At 40.2% G+C, this 16,713-nt stretch overlaps 1 protein-coding gene across 1 annotated transcript in view; it reads left to right on the forward strand.

Moving 5' to 3' along the window:
• Positions 1-16,713, forward strand: part of LOC109934950 (integrin beta-1) — an 83,771-nt gene that overhangs the window by 34,070 nt on the left and 32,988 nt on the right. The window contains exons 3-10 of the mRNA XM_020533631.2: positions 810-895; positions 2,033-2,249; positions 8,017-8,187; positions 8,279-8,517; positions 9,129-9,287; positions 9,438-9,533; positions 12,246-12,335; positions 12,443-12,583. Of these exons, the coding sequence (XP_020389220.1) occupies positions 810-895; positions 2,033-2,249; positions 8,017-8,187; positions 8,279-8,517; positions 9,129-9,287; positions 9,438-9,533; positions 12,246-12,335; positions 12,443-12,583 (1,199 nt within the window). The remainder of the gene's footprint in view (positions 1-809; positions 896-2,032; positions 2,250-8,016; positions 8,188-8,278; positions 8,518-9,128; positions 9,288-9,437; positions 9,534-12,245; positions 12,336-12,442; positions 12,584-16,713) is intronic.

Raw genomic sequence — 16,713 nt, forward strand, 5'->3', positions numbered from 1 at the left:
GCATAAGTCTGTGACTGTATTCTATTCCTTGCCGAGCATTAAACATTAAATGAAATTAAGTTTTGCATTATTTCACTGTTATGCAATTAATTAACACTTTAACTTATTTTGGAAACAAATAGAGGGGGGATATTATGGAAACATTTAAAATTATGAAGAGAATAGATAAGAGAAGCAGGGAGGTTGTTTCCACTGGTGGGTGAAACTAGAACTAGGGGCTTAGCTTCAAAATAAGGGAATGCAGATTTAGGACCGAGTTGAGGAGGAACTTCTTCACCTAAAGGGTGGGATTCCCTGCCCAGTGAAGCAGTTGAGGCTACCTCGTTGAATGTTTTTAAAGCAAAGATAGATTTTCGAACAGTGAAGGAATTAAAGGTTATAGTTAGCAGGACCGTAAGTGGAACTGAATCCACAAAAAGATCAGCCATGATCTTATTGAATGGCAGAGCAGGCTCGATGGGCCAGTTGGCCCACACCTGTTCCTATATCTTATGATAAAATATACTAGATACTGAACTGATGTTTCCTCTTCGTGACATAAATTTTGCTTATGACAGAACTGCTAAATGGTGAAATTGTGGGGAATAAAAACATTCTGGGGGCTACTTTATCTATCCCATTAATATTTTACACTTATTTTCTGTTTTGAATAACTGGTCCAGGATTTTAACCTCTCCTTATGGCCTATGTGTTGGTATAGTTGACTTTTTCCAACGTGGTATCCAAGATGTTTCTCACTACAACAAGTACCTATCATTGTAACTTACTAGACATGTTTGCAGCAATTTAATTTGCCTTTTTAAATGCAGATCCCAGTGAGTGTTTGAAAGCCAATGCCAAATCATGTGGAGACTGTATACAAGCTGGTAGAAATTGTGGATGGTGCACGAAAAATGTAAGTTTTCAATTATGGAAGTAGGAAATAGTACCAGATGTTGCTATTGATACAAGTAATCCTTATCAAGTTTAGATAACTTTCCTGTAATGCAGTACGTATAGACTATAAACATGTGTGAATGGTTTGTAAGTTAGAAGTTCACAGGCAAAAGTGAATTCGGCCTAAAACCTTTTGGCAACATTAGTGATTAAGAGCTACATATTCTGGCATGCTTGGCTTTAACATTTTATGAAAGCATTTAACCTATATAAAATATTTTTAAAACAAAAACTCAAATATTTTACATACTTCTCATTCTTTGATACATAAAACTGATACATACTTTGATACATACAAAAAAAATTTAAGAAATAGTATAACTATCTTTTTAAATATTTCATTATTCTTATCTAGTTGCCAGTGATTGAGGAAGAATGTGTAATGTTGATTTCTTTGAAAGAAAAGTATAGAAAGGAATTTTTAATAAAAGTAACAGGATTGGAACTGGGTAAGAAAAACAGTTGGGTGTTGCATAGAGCTGGGAATTAAAACTGCAACCACGTGTTGGAGGACAAAAGGGAAAAGTGCATCTTGAAATTCTGAAAGAAATCCAAGGAAGAGCGAATGAAAGATCTGAAAAGTGATCAGGAGTTGATGGAAAATGGAGAATAATGTATGAAGTTGTTCCATGAACTGATGAAGAAAAAAGCAACGAGACAAGGAATTTAAAACTAGAGAGAGCACTGGAAGGGGACAAGTCTGTATCTTTTTGTTTTGAGACATCTGACTGCCTTTCTTAAATTACAATAATGATTGGACTTCATAACTTTTTTAAATCAACCTGTTCAGAGATATTATTAGACACCTGTAGAGCAGATTTTCTAAATGTTGCGAGACTAAGTAGTTGTGGGTGGGAGGAATAATGAGATGCTAAATTGGTTAGCGTTCCAGTAGAATAGAATTACAAGTATGTCATCGCTCATATTTAAAATGGGCAGTCTTGAAAGTCTGCCTGTTCCAAATGAAGGATTATCTGCTTTCTGTGGCTCAAATATACATCTCCCAGCTCCTTACCTCGCACTACATTGTAAGTATGAAAAGAAATAATTGCTCCTTAATGAGGTCAGAAAACTAAAAATGTCCTTTTTTTTGTAGGGATTCTTGCAGCAGGGCGAACCAAACTCTGCACGGTGCGATGACATAGAATCATTAAAAAAGAGAGGATGTGAAGTTGAAGATATTGAAAATCCCAAAGGTTCACAACGTGTAGATGCTAATAAAGAGCTTACTGGACGTACAAGTGGCGAAAAGGTAGAGCTGAAAGACATTACACAGATCAGACCGCAGAAGCTAACTCTGAAATTACGATCAGGTATTTCCATAATTTGAGTTTTGTTACTTGATATAAACTGAGTTTAGTTTGTTGTGCACTGCTGCATATTATAGTCACTGAACTTTTCAAATATATGCCTAATAAAAATTATGGCAGATCAAAGTGAATTGGTGGTACGTTTCATTGGGTGTTCAGAATCAATTTTATATCCTAAGAAATTCCATCACCATCACGCACAATCGGTAGCCCTGCATTGTGTGCGCACCCAGTTGTGGGATTCTGGACATGTAAGCTGCCTTCTCTCCTTGATAGCATGTTTGTGGAATAAATATGCAGCTAGCTGATAGACATCTCAATTGCTAAAAGTTACACTATCTGAAAACTGTCCACATTTTGATCAGGACTTTGATATTCAAAATAGCCTGACGTGTTCGATAGGGAGAGCAGGCCAATTTTGATTTGATTTATTATTGCCATGTGTGCAGAGATACGATGAAAAGTATTGTTTAGTTTACTATCTAGACAAATCGTACCTTGCATGAGTTCGTCAGGGTAATAGAACAGCGTCCAGAATATAGGTCGCAACTTTGCAGAGAAAGATCAACTCTAATATATAAGAAGTCTGTTCAAAAGGCTGATAAAAGCAGGGGGGAGAAACTGTTCTTTAATTTGTTGGTACATGTTTTCAAACTTTTGTATCTTCTGATGAATGACTAGTCAATGAGATGAACCAGTTCTACTTTTTGGCAAGTGCTAGGCAATGACCACCTGCAACAAGAGAAACCTAACCATCACTGTTTGCCATCCAACTGCATTACCACCACTCTTAACATTCCGGGTTTTACCATCGATTAGAAACTGAACTGGACTAGTCATGTAAATACTATGGCCAAAAGAGCAGATCAGAGGCTAGGAATCCCATAGCGAGTAATTCACCTGACTGTGCAAAGTGTGTCCACCATCTACATGACACAAATCAGGGGTGAGATGGAATACTCCCCCTTGCCTGGAGGAATGCAGCTCCACTAACCCTCAAGAAGCCCTTTTAATGCACTTGTGGGATGTAGGCATCGCTGCTGGCAGTATTTATCGGCAACTGCCATTGCCGTTGAGATGGAGGTGAACTGTTGCAATCCACATGCTGTAGATAGACCCACACTATCATTAGGGAGGGATTTTGAGGATTTTGACCCAGCGACAGTGTGTAAACAATGATATATTTGGAAGTCCAGGGTGGCCTGTGCCTTGAAGGGGAAATTGCAGGTGACAGTGTTTCCATGTACCTACTGCCCTTGATCTTCTAGATAGAAATGGCCTTGAGTTTGGAAGGTGCTATCTAAGGATCTTTGGCTAATTTCTGCAGTGCATCTTGTAGTTAGTATGCACTGCTGCTACTGAGTGTCAGTGGTGCAGGCAGTGGATGCTTGTGCGTGTAATGCCAATCAAGTGGGCTGCTTTGCCCTGGAAGGAATTGAGCTGCTTGAATGTTATTCGAGCTGCAGCCATCCAGGCAAGTGGGGAGTATTCCATCACGCTCCTGACTTGTGCCTTGTAGATGGTAGCGGTGCATTACTTGCTGAAGTATTCCTAGCCTCTGACCTGCACTTGCAGCTACTGTATTCCTATGGCTAGTCCATTTTTGAGTTTCTGGTCAATAGGTACCCCCTAATGTTGTTAGTGGGGATTCAGTGATGGTTAACGCCATTGAATGTCAAGGGGCAGTGGTTGGTTGTCTTTTATTGGTGATGGTCATTGCCTGGCATTTGTGTGGCATAAGTGTTACTTTCCATTTGTTAGCTCAAGCCTAGATATTGTCCAGATCTTGTTGCATTTGAACGTAGACTGCTTGAGTATCCGAGTTGTAAATGGCACTAAACATTTTACAATCATTGGTGAACTTCTGTCTTTATGAGGAAGTAAAGGCCATTGATGAAGCAACTTGAGAGTTGATTCTAGGGCACTACCTTGAGCTCCTACAACAATATCCTGGAGCTGAGATGACTGACCTCTAACAGCTACAGCCATCTTCCTATGTCCCAGGTTTGACTTCAGCAACTGGAGTGATTGGCCCTGATTCCCGTTGATTTCCTTTTTGTTAGGGCTCTTTGATGTTACACTCAGTCACATGTGGCCTTGATCTCAAGGGCTATCACTCTCCACCTAAATCTCACTGTCATTGACACCATCCAGTACAAAGCAGTTTACTAGATTGGCACCACATGCGCAAACATTCACTCCTCCAACACCAATGCTGCTTAGCAGCAGTGTGTACCATCTGTAAGATGCACTGCAGAAATTCACCACGGCTGCTTAGACAGTACCATCCATACCTATGACCTCTACTATCTAGAAGGACAAGGGCAGCAGCTACTTAGGAATGCCACCACCTGCAAGTTCCATCCCAAGCCACGCTCCATCCTGACTTGTGAATATGTCGCCATTCCTTCATTACCATTGATCAACATTCCGGAACTCTTTCCCTAATGACTCTGTGGGTCTACCTGTATCATAGAGTCATAGAGATCTGCAGCACAGAAAAAGGCCCTTTGGCTTATTGAGTCAGTGCTGGTCAAAAACAACCACTTAAATATTCTAAACTCATTTTACGACACTTGGTCCATGGTCTTGTATGCCTTGGCATTGTAAGTTTACATCATTCCCCTTTGCATTGAATTCCCCTAGTGCTCTAAATTCCCAAAAAGCACGCACACAGATGTGGGTACAGGCACAGTCTCTCTTAAGATGTGTTCTCACCCAACGACTTGTGCGATGCTTACTGATCAAATAGACTGCAGTGATTCTGGAAGGCAACTCACTACCACCTTCACAAGGACAGCAGGATAGGGGCAATTTAATGCTGGTGCAGCTAACGATGCCCATATCCCATGAATGAATAAAAACCATCTGACGGTAGCTAGCAGAGTGTTCCATCTGCTTCTTTGCCTAATGGTCAAAAGTGTGAGGTTATGCACGTTGGTAATACATAGGCTATTTTCTGAATGGGGAAAGACTTCAGAAATCTGAATCACAAAGCAAGTTGGGAGTCCTAGTTCAAGATTCTCTTAAAATTAACATGCTGGTTCAGTTGGGCAGCTAGGAAGGCAAATGTAATGTTAGCATTCATTTCAAAAAAGCTAGAATACAAGAGCAAAGATGCATTGTTGAGGCTGTATTTAGTTCTGGTCTGACTGCATTTGGAATATTTTGAGCAGTTTTGGACCCTGTTCTAAGGATGTGTTGGCATTGGAGGGGGTCCAGAGGAGATTTACAAGAGTAATTCCGGAGGCAAAGGACTTGTCACTACAAGAGCACTTGAGGACTCTAGGTCTACTGTAAATGGAGTTTAGAAGGATGAGGGTGGATCTGATTGAAACTTTCAGAATACCGATAGGCCTGGGTAGAGTGGATGTGGAGAAGATGTTTCCACTAGTAGGAGAGACTAGGACCCGAGGGCACAGCCTCAGCATGAAGCAACAACTCTTCAGAAATAAGTTGAGGAATTTCTTCAGCCAGAGAGTGGTTTACCTATGGAACTCATTGCCACAGAGGGCTGTGGAGGCCAAGTTATTGAATATCTTTAAGGCAAAGATAGATAATTTCTTGATCAGTAAGGAATCGAGATTATGGAGAAAGGCAGGAGAGTGGGTTTGTGAAGCATACCAGCCATGACCGAATGGGAGAGTAGATTTGATGGGCTGAATATCCTAATTCTTCTCATATCTTATGGTTTTATGGTCTTTTACTCTGAACCTCAATAAATGGTTTAATTTCAGGTAATCTGATACTCTTTGCAAGGAACTGAAATAATCTGCCTCCACCACATGGAATGTATTCCAAGCCCTAATCACTCCATGCCTAAGGATGTTTTTCTCATGTCATTGGTTCTGTTGACAATCACTTTGAATCAGTGATCCCTGGTTCTTGATCTTACTGCCTGCAAGAACTGTTTCTCCCTATTTTTTTGTCCAGATCCCTCATTATTTAGATCACCCCTATCAATCTCAGAAGAGCTACATCTTCTCCAAATAATTGAAGTCCCTCCTCCCTGGAACCTTTGAATTTTTTCTGCACCCTCTCTAAAGCGTTCACATCCATCTTAAAGTTGGTGGCCAGAGTAGATGCCACCAGAGTTGAGTTTGAGCCAGTGTTTTATCATAACTACCTCTTCTTTTGTACTCTGTGTCCCTATTTATAAAGCCCAGGATACTATTTGCCTTATGAACTGTTTTCTACTGCCTTCTATAATGGTGGGCACATACCCCCAAGGTTCATCTGCTGCTGCACTGTTTTTAGAATTGTACTGTTTTGTTTTCTATTGCCTCTCCTTGCTGTTCCTATCAAACTGAATCTCCTCACACTTTTCTGCATTAAAGCTCATCTAGTTGTTTGCCTTTTGTCCCAGTTTGTATCCTTTTGCAAGTTAATGCCATCCTGTTTTCAGATTCTGTCCACAAGTTCTGTAAATGTCCCTGTATATCCAGATTTGGTTACTGAACTATATCAAAACAAGTTGTGGAGTCCTAGCAGTGACTATAAATCTTCCTCTGAGCTGAAAAGCAACCATTCACAACTACTCTATGATAAATCTTCTTGAATATGAATATTAGATTATAACGTACCTTCAGATTATTGGATTGATCTTGCTTTCCACGGTTGATAGAAAATATGGTTTTGGAAATATTCTGCAAGGCGAAGCCAAATCTGCTAATCTCTATATTTGGGTATTCAGATGTTCAACCAATTTGAATCCATATGCTAGAGGAGCCTTTGATTTCTCAAAGTTCAGAATTTTCTTCTCTTTGATGATAATTTATTTGGAATAGGATAGGGAAGTTATTATACAACATTCATTATCTTTTGTTAATTAAATGTTCCTCGTTTTAGCATATCAGTGTTAAAGTTTATCTGCCACCTTTTGAAGTGAAAATTTCATTTATTACTGTTTTATATGGTCTTCATCCCAAACCTCTAGCAGCTAGTTAATTAATGTTATTTTATAATTAAATGCACTAGTCAGTTTGTGTACTGCAAGCTCCCATACGTAGCAAAAAGGTAAATGGTCTCTGATAATAGTTAAGGAACGACATGTGAAAAATGCACCTGATTTTCTTCAACAGTGAGGCCTTGATTTAATTCTTACTCCTCAAAAGATGGTACTTCCTTATTACCATTTCAAAGCATCACTCAGCTGAGCATTTAACTTCAGTTTTTAGATTAGGACTGGCTGTGCCACATGAAGCAATTTTTATGTTGTACTTAATAAATTATTTGAGGAACTGAGTAGTAAAATGTTGGTTTCATGTCCAGGCCAAAGCCACCATTATTGGAGTTTGTTACACTTGTGAGTAGCCACTTTGTGTGTAACTTACTGAGAGTTTTCCATCACTGTTCACAATCTGAACCTTCTTCATATCCCACCCACTTTACTGCACTACTCGCTCTGTTTCCCTAATGGGTGTTGTGATTAAACTTTGACTGCTTTCAGATTATCATTTTGTCTTGGTGCTTTGTCTCTGATATGTAGTTCAGAACTATCTGGTATTGTATTGATTAAGGTTACTTGAAGTGTCAATACAATGTTGTAAATATCATGAATCTATTATTGTGTGCAACAAAATTTATACTGGCCAGCCATTTTCATAGAGCAAAGAAGGCCATATTTGTGTTATTCAATTGTTTGCAATTCACATGGTTCAAAGCTTGTTGCTTTCAGCACCCATAGAAAGAAATCTTCCTAAACAATATCAAGCTTGTGAATTTGCATTTCAAATGCCCATTTTTAACCTTTCTTGAATTTTTTTTCCAGGAGAGCCACAAACCTTTCCACTGTACTTTAAGAGAGCAGAGGACTATCCCATTGATCTCTACTATCTTATGGACCTCTCCTTTTCCATGAAAGATGACTTAGAAAATGTAAAGAAGTTAGGAACGGAATTGCAGACTGAAATGCAAAAGATAACTTCTGATTTCCGAATTGGTAAAAATAATCTTTTATTTTCACTGCCTTTTCTGTTGCTGTATATTTAACAGACAGTACTTCATCTCTTGAAAAACCTGTTCTTATTTAGGATTTGGTTCATTTGTGGATAAAACTGTGATGCCTTACATCAGCACAACCCCAGCCAAAAGGAAAAATCCTTGCTCAAGTGGTGAAGTGTGTACAAGTCCGTTCAGCTACAAAAATGTCCTATCATTGACCAACGATGGATCAAAGTTCAACGAACTTGTAAGCAACCAGACTATTTCTGGGAACCTGGACTCTCCAGAAGGAGGTTTTGATGCTATAATGCAGGTGGCTGTCTGTGGGGTAAGCAAAAATAATTGTCCCCAAATATTATTTTGAATAATCCTAATGTTTTGTGTTCCTTCGCTTGTTGTTCTAAAGTTTGTACTCCACCGTTCTGAATTTATTCTCACTTGCTGCATTTTCTGTCGTCTAGTAGTGCTGTCATAATGGTAACTAGGATTAACCTATCATCTATGCTTAATTTTAATCTTTTATATATTTTAGTACATCTTCTGATTCTCTTTACTATACTAAAAAACTAGGGATTTTTCAATGTTTCATAATATAACATTAAGAACATAAGAACTAGGAGCAGGAGTAGGCCATCTGGCTCCTCGAGCCTGCCCTGCCATGTAATAAGATCATGGCTGATCTTTTTGAGACTCAGCTCCACTTACCCGCCCACTCACCATAACCCTTAATTCCTTTACTGTTCAAAAATTTATCTAGCCTTGCCTTAAAAACATTCACCTTTTTCTTTTGCATGCTGTTGTTATTTTCATCTGGGCCATTTGATACAACCTACTTTAGTTTTTTTCCAAGTAAATCAATTGTTAAAAAGCATAACAAAAGTTAACCAGCACAATTGGGAAGCAATTTGGAACGCCACTTAATTATTCTGTCTTTCACAGGAAAAAATTGGCTGGCGCAATGTCACTCGATTGCTCGTGTTCTCTACAGATGCAGGGTTTCACTTCGCTGGAGATGGTAAACTAGGTGGCATTGTTTTACCAAATGATGGGAATTGCCATCTTGATACGCAGGGTCTCTACACCATGAGTGACCATTTTGTAAGTTTACCATTCAACCTCGGCAGTGTAAATCCTGGGACTGTTATTTTGCTGAAAAGTAGTTATGCAGCCTGTCCTTATATTTTACACATTATTGTATAATGTTCTGTAAAGTTAAATTTAGCAGTAATTCTGAAATTTTGTCAACAGGATTATCCATCCATTGCTCATTTGGTGCAAAAACTTGGTGACAATAATATTCAGCCTATTTTTGCTGTCACAGAGGAATTCAAGGGTGTGTACAAGGTAAGTGCTTCTAAAAAGTGAAATTTCACTTTTTAAGTTAAATTTATAAAAATAAGGCAACAGCAGAAGACCAATCTGCCCTTCAAACACATTCTGTCATTCAATTTAATCCTGCTCTGTAATTCAACTCCATTTGCCTAAGCTTTTATCCTATTCTTTCATGAGATATGGGCATCATGGGCAAAGCCAGCTTTAATTCTTCAACTCCAATTGCATTGAATTGAGTGTTTTAAGGGTATTTCAGAGATCTTCAACAATTTCTCTGTAGATCTAGAGTGACATGCAAGTCAGACCAGGTCAGGATGTAAACGTAACTGCAAAGATGTGAGAAAGGAGACTAGCTAGAGTTGATTGGAAGGGAAGCTTAACAGGGAAGATGGTGGAGCAGCAACGGCAGGAGGGTAATTCGGAAGGCAGAAATTCATCCCAAGGAAGAAGCAATACACTAAGTGGAGGGCAAGGTAACCAGGGCTGCCGAGGGAAGTCAGGCACAGCAGAAAAGCTAAAGAAAAAGCATATAATGTGGTGAAGATTAATGGGAAGCCAAAGGGTTGAGAAACCTCAAGGCCAGCAGAGGGTAACTAAAAGCTATCTGAAAGCTAATAGAGAGGCAAAAGTGAACATTAGACCACTGGAAAATGAGGCTGGTGAAGTAGTAATGGAGTACAAAGAAATGGCAGATGAGCTAAACAGGTACTTTGCATCAGTTCTTGCAGTGTAAGACATTAGCAACATACCAGAACTTCAAGGGGCAGTGGTGGGTGTAGAGGCCATCACAAAGGAGAAGGTGCTGGGGAAGCTGAAAGACCTGAAGGCCCAGATATCACCTGGACCAGATGGACTACACCCCAGAGTTCTGAAGGAGAAAGCTGAGGAGACTGTGGAGGTGTTGATGGTGATCTTTCAGGGATATCGAGTCAGGGAGGGTCCTAGAGAACTGGAAAATTAGCTAATGAAGCATCCCTGTTTAAAAAGGGAAGGAGGCAGAAGATAGGAAACTATTGGCCAATCTGTCTGACCTTGATATTAGAATCTCTATTGTTAAGGATGAGATTGCGAAGTACTTCTTACTTTAAGGAAGAAATTGGCCATCCTTACCTGGTCTGGCCTATCTCTGATTCCAGACCTACAGGAATGTGATTGAATCTTCACTACCTTCTGCCCAAGCTCCTCAATTCAGGCATTAAGGGATGGCAGGCAAACTGTAACCTTGCCAGTGATGCCCATATCCCATGAAAGAATTTTAAAAAAACCTTCAGTCTTGTAAACTCAGGATCAAAGAAATCAAATTTATTCAGTTGTCCTCATTTAGTTTTAGTTAGTCTGGCCTGTACCTCCTCACAGGCCAATGTATCCTTTCTCAAAGTTCTTATTCACTGAAAGTGCATAACTTCTTTATTACTGCCCAGGTATTCAACTGCTATGATTAAAGGTGACTGTAGAAAGTATCACGACATTAACAACGGTTTTCAAGAAGAAGACAGATTAGTAGGCAAAATTTAAAGCAAGTGGATTGGAGATTATGTACTGAAATGGATTGAAAACTGGTTGGCAGACAAGAAACATAGAATAGGAATAAGCAGGTCTTTTTCCGGTGGCAGGCAGTGATTAGTGGGTTACTGCAGGGGTCTCTGCTTGGACCCCAGTTATTTGCAATATATTAATGATTTAGATGAGGCACCTACATGTCATGCCTCCCAAACGTACAGATGACATAAAGCTGTATGGGAGGGTATGCTGTGAGTAAGATGCAGAGAAGCTTCAGTATGATTTTGATAAGTTAAGTAAATGAGCAAATACATGCCAGACGCAGTATCATGTGAATAAATGTGAGGTTGTCCACTTTGGTAACAGAACCAGGCAGGCAGGTTAATATCTGAATAACGATAGATTAGGGAAGGGGGTGTTCTTGTGCACCAATCCCTGAAAGAAAGCATTGCAGGTTCAGCAGGTGATGAAGACAAATAGTATGTTGGCCTTCATAGCGAGAGAATTTGACTGTAGAAGCAGGAATGTCACTGCAACTGTACAGGGAATTGCGGCGACCACAGCCCCTGAGCACTTTGGCCTCCTTTATCTGAGGAACGATGTTCTGGCTATGGGGATGGAGTTGAAAGAAGGTTCACCAGACTGATTCCTGGGATGACCGCACTTGTGTACAGGGAGAAATTGGATTTGGTTAGGACTATGTTCACTAGAATTTAGAAGAATGAGGGGGGATCTCATTACATATAAAATTCTGAAAAGACTAGAGGACATGCAGGAAGAATGTTCTTGATGGCTGGGGAGTCCAGAATGAAGGGTCACAGCCTAAGGATAAGGATTAAGCCTTTTCAAACAGATGAGGAGAAATATTTTCACCCAGTGAGGGTGAGCCTTTGGAATTCTCTGCCACAGGCAACTGTTGAGGCCAAAACATTGAAGACTTTCAAGGAAGCTGTCGATACACTTCTTCAGACTAAAGGGATCAAAATATTTGGGGAGAAAGCAGGACAATGGTATCAAGTTAAATGATGAGCCATGGTCATATTGAAGGGCAGAGCAGGCTCAAAGGTCCAAATGGCCTACTCCTGCTTCATAGACTGTTTCCCTTTTATCTGAACACATGGGAAAGACAGAAATGACCACGGATTAATGCTTTATTTTAAGTGAAAACTCTTTGTAATTTGACAGTATTACCATTTCACAACATTGTTGCTCTGTTCTTAATAGGCACTCCATGATCTCATTCCAAAATCTGAAGTGGGGGTTCTATCATCAAACTCCAGTAATGTAATCAAGCTGATCCTTGATGCTTATCACGTAAGTGCTGACTATTAAATTGACCCTTGCATCAAAATTTATTTAACTTTACCACTCCAATGTTTACAAATACATTGATATCAACACAACACGTACTTTTTTAATAGGCTTTGTCATCTGAGGTTATCCTGGAGAACAGCAAATTGCCAGATGGAGTGTCAATACATTATACAGCCTTTTGTAAAAATAATACTGTTAATACAGGGGAAGAAGGCAGGAAGTGTTTAGGCATTCAAATTGGTGATGAGGTAAGATCCAGTCAATTCTTTTTCTTTAATATTTTCTGTAGTATTTGGTCAATGGATATTCTGATGAAATATGCACTTGCTGGAACAAGGAAGGTAACTCTATCAGTTTTTTTTGTATATTGTGGTTGGAACTGAAGTTGGCTTCAAACTTAGAAGCTTTCCTGTTCTCTCAACCCCTCCATCTTTCAATCCAGAACACTGTCTGATCATAAAACTTGGGTCTTCCTCATACACAAAGTGTAAATATATGCACCCAAAATATACCTAGGTTCTGTTAGGTCTGTTTTAGTAACTTTTTTTAATGTATTCATGGGATGAGGCCGTTGCTGGCTAGGCAGCTTTTATCACCCATCCCTAATTGAACAAAGGGCAGTTAAGACCAACCATATTGCTGTGGGTCTGGAGTCACGTGTAGGACAGACCTGGTAAGGGTGGCAGTTTCCTTCCCTACAGGACATTAGTGAACCAGATGGGCTTTTCTGACAATTGATAATGGATTCGTGGTCATCATTAGATTCTTAATTCCAGATATTTATTGAATTCAAATTCCACCATCTGCCGTGGTGGGATTTGAACCCGGTCCCCAGAATATTATCTGGGTCTCTGCATTAACAGTCAGCACCTCCTCTGAACTATAAAAAGTTAATATCTGTAAAGATGTGCTACTCAGAAAACATCTTTGAGAGTATCTGCACATGTACTGTAGAAATTTGACTCTATCCCAAGTTAGTGTTTTTCTTTCCTCTGTCCTCCAATTTAATCTAGGAGAGGAATTGCGTTTGTCCTTTTCCTTTTCATCTGTGTAGTTTAATGTTTCATTGGGCATTCCAAACGTGTTCCTGGCACAGCAGGACTGTCCGATGAAAACAGATCCTGCTGTATTCTTCAGAGTTTCAAAGAATGACAGATGATCTCACTTAAACTTACAAAATACTCAGGGATAGACAGGTAAGGTGTTTCCCCTGATTGGGAGTCTGGAATCAGAGGGCACAATTTCAAAATAAGGTGAAACTTAGGTCCCAGATGGGAATATTTTTTTCTCAGTTGGTTGTGAACCTTTGGAATTCTCTACCACAGAGGACTGTGGAAGCTTAGCCTTTGAGTATGTTTAAGTTAGAGCTTGACAGAATTCTGATTATAATGGGATATGGAATTATGAGGATGAGGTGAATGAAAGGCGTTGATGTATTTGATTGGTCATGATTGTATTGAATGGCAGGACTTAGTAGGTTATTCTTTTTTTTCCTATGTTCCTATTCCCTTTTATGCTGTTTTGGAGCAGTATGCTGTGCATCTGTAGGTTTTTACTGAACTGCTGTTACAGTGCGATTAAATTATTAAGGGTTTCTTTGTGCCAGTGCCAGACGCTATTAATGATCATCACAAACGGAAGAATCCTGGCAATGAGCCTTGGGTAACTCTTTTGTGTACCCGTCTCCAAGTCTGTGAGACAGTGATTCACAGTGACTGTTTGTTTTATGTCTTCCTGCTACTGGCCCTTTTTATCTCAAAGACCTGTCCCAAAAATTGAAGCCTAATATGTGATAAGAACATAAGAACTAGGAGCAGGAGTAGGCCATCAGGCCTCTCGAGCCTGCCCCGCCATTTAATAAGATGGTGGCTGATCTTTTTGAGACTCAGCTCCACTTACCCGTCCACTCACCATAACCCTTAATTCCTTTACTGTTCAAAAATTTATCTAGCCTTGCCTTAAAAACATTCAGCGAGGTAGCTTCAACCACGTCACTGGGCAGGGAATTCCACAGATTCACAATCCTTTGGGTGAAGAAGTTCTTCCTGACCTCAGTCCTACATCTGCTTCCCTTTATTTTGAGGCGATGCCCTCTAGTCCTAGTTTCACTTGCTAGCGGAAACAACCTTCCTGCCTCCACCTTATCTATTCCCATCTTTGTATGTTTCTATAAGATCTCCCCTCATTCTTCTGAATTCCAATGAGTATAATCCCAGTCTACTCAGTCTCTCTTCATAATCCAACCCTCTCAAGTCTGGAATCAACCGAGTGAATCTCCTCTGCACCCCCTCCAGTGCTAGTATATCTCTTCTCAAGGAGACCAAAACTGCACACAGTACTCCAGGTGTGGCCTCACCAGGACCCTATACAGCTGCAGCATAGCCTCCCTGTTTTTAAACTCCATCCCTCTAGCAATGGCAGACAAAATTCCATTTGCCTTTTTAATTACCTGTTGCACCTGCAATCCTACTTTTAGTGATTCATGCACAAGGACACTCAAGTCCCTCTGCATAGCAGTGTGCTGCAATTTTTTACCGTTTAAAACAGTCTATTTTGCTGTTATTCCTACCAAAATGGATGACCTCACCCTTATCAACATTGTACTCCATCTGCCAGACCTTTGCCCACTCACTTAGACTATCTATATTCCTCTGCAGACTTTCAGCGTCTTCTGCACACTTTGCTGTACCACTCACCTTAGTGTCATTTGCAAATTTTGACACACCACACTTAGTCCCCAACTCCAAATCATCTATGTAGATTGTAAACAATTGCGGTCCCAACACTGATCCCTGAGGCACATCACTGACCACTGACCGCCAACCAGAAAAACACCCATTTACTCCTACTCTTTTTTTGCTTTCTACTGGTCAACCAGCTCTCTATCCATCCCAATACGTTACCTGTAATACCGTGCAACTTTATCTTATGTAGCAGCCTTTGGTATGGCACCTTGTCAAACGCCTTCTGGAAATCCAGATACACCACATCCGCAAGTTCCCCATTGTCCACCATGCAAGTAATGTCCTCAAAGAATTCCACCAAATTAGTTAAACATGACCTACCCTTCATGAACCCATGCTGGGTGTTCCCAATGGGACAATTTATATCCAGATGTCTTGCTATTTTCTCCTTAATGTTAGATTCAAGCATTTTCCCCACTACCAAAGTTGAGCTAACTGGCCTATAGTTACCTGCTTTTTGACTACTTCCTTTTTTAAACAGTGGCGTCACATTGGCTGTTTTCCAATCTGCGGGAACCACCCCAGAGTCCAGTGAATTTTGGTAAATAATTACTAGTGCATTTGCTATTTCCCCCATCACTTATTTTAGTACCCTGGGATGCATTTCATCAGGGCCAGGAGACTTGTCTACCTTTAGCCCCATTAGCTTGCCCAGCACTGCCTCCTTAGTGATAATAGTTTCTAGGTCCTCACCTGCTATGACCTTCTTGCCGTTAGTTTTCGGCATGTTATTTGTGTCGTCCGCTGCAAAGACCGACACGAAATAACTGTTTAATGTCTCGGCTATTTCCTCATTCCCAGTTATTAAATTGGCTTTCTCATCCTCTAAAGGACCAATGTTTACCTTCGCCACTCTTTTACGATTTACATATTCACAGAAACTTCTGCTGCCTGTTTTTATATTCTGAGCTAGTTTACTCTCATAATCAATCTTGCTTTTCTTTATAACTTTTTTTGTGGCTTTCTGTTGGCCTTTAAACATTTCCCAGTCTACTAGTTTCCCACTACCCTTTGCTTTTTTGTATGTGTTTTTTTTTCAATCTGATACTTTCCTTTATTTCCTTAGACATCCATGGCTGGCTCTCTCTTTTCCTACAGTTCTTCCTTATCAATGGAATATACTTCTGCTGAGCACTGTGAAAAATCATTTTGAAAGTCCTCCACTGTTCCTCAATTGACCCACCATAAAGTTTTTGCTCCCATTCTACCTCAGCTAACTCCTCCCTCATTCCTTCATAGACTCCTTTGTTTAAGCACAGGACGTAGGTACTGGATCTCTAAGGTTTTGGAGTAGATCTGTAGCTCAGGTTGTGGGTGTTGAGGTTGGTTGGCTCGCCGAACTGGTTTGTTGTTCCGCAGACGTTTCGTTACCATGCTTGGTAACATCCTCAGTGCAGCCTCTGATGAAGCGTCGGTGTGTTTTCCCGCCTGGTTTTTAAACTCTGGGGTCAGTTGCAATGGATTGCCTCACTTTTGGGTTTCCTCCGTAGTGGAATGTATACGGGGTAGAGTTCAATGTGTTTATTAATAGCATGCTTCGTGGAGTGCCATGCTTCCATGAATTCTCGTGCTTGTCTCTGCCTAGCCTGTCCCAGGATCTTGGTGTTGTCCCAGGATCTTGGTGTTGTCCCAGG

This window comes from Rhincodon typus, chromosome 2 (assembly GCF_021869965.1).
Source record: "Rhincodon typus isolate 14 chromosome 2, sRhiTyp1.1, whole genome shotgun sequence".
In the NCBI taxonomy this organism is placed as follows: Eukaryota; Metazoa; Chordata; class Chondrichthyes; order Orectolobiformes; family Rhincodontidae; genus Rhincodon; species Rhincodon typus.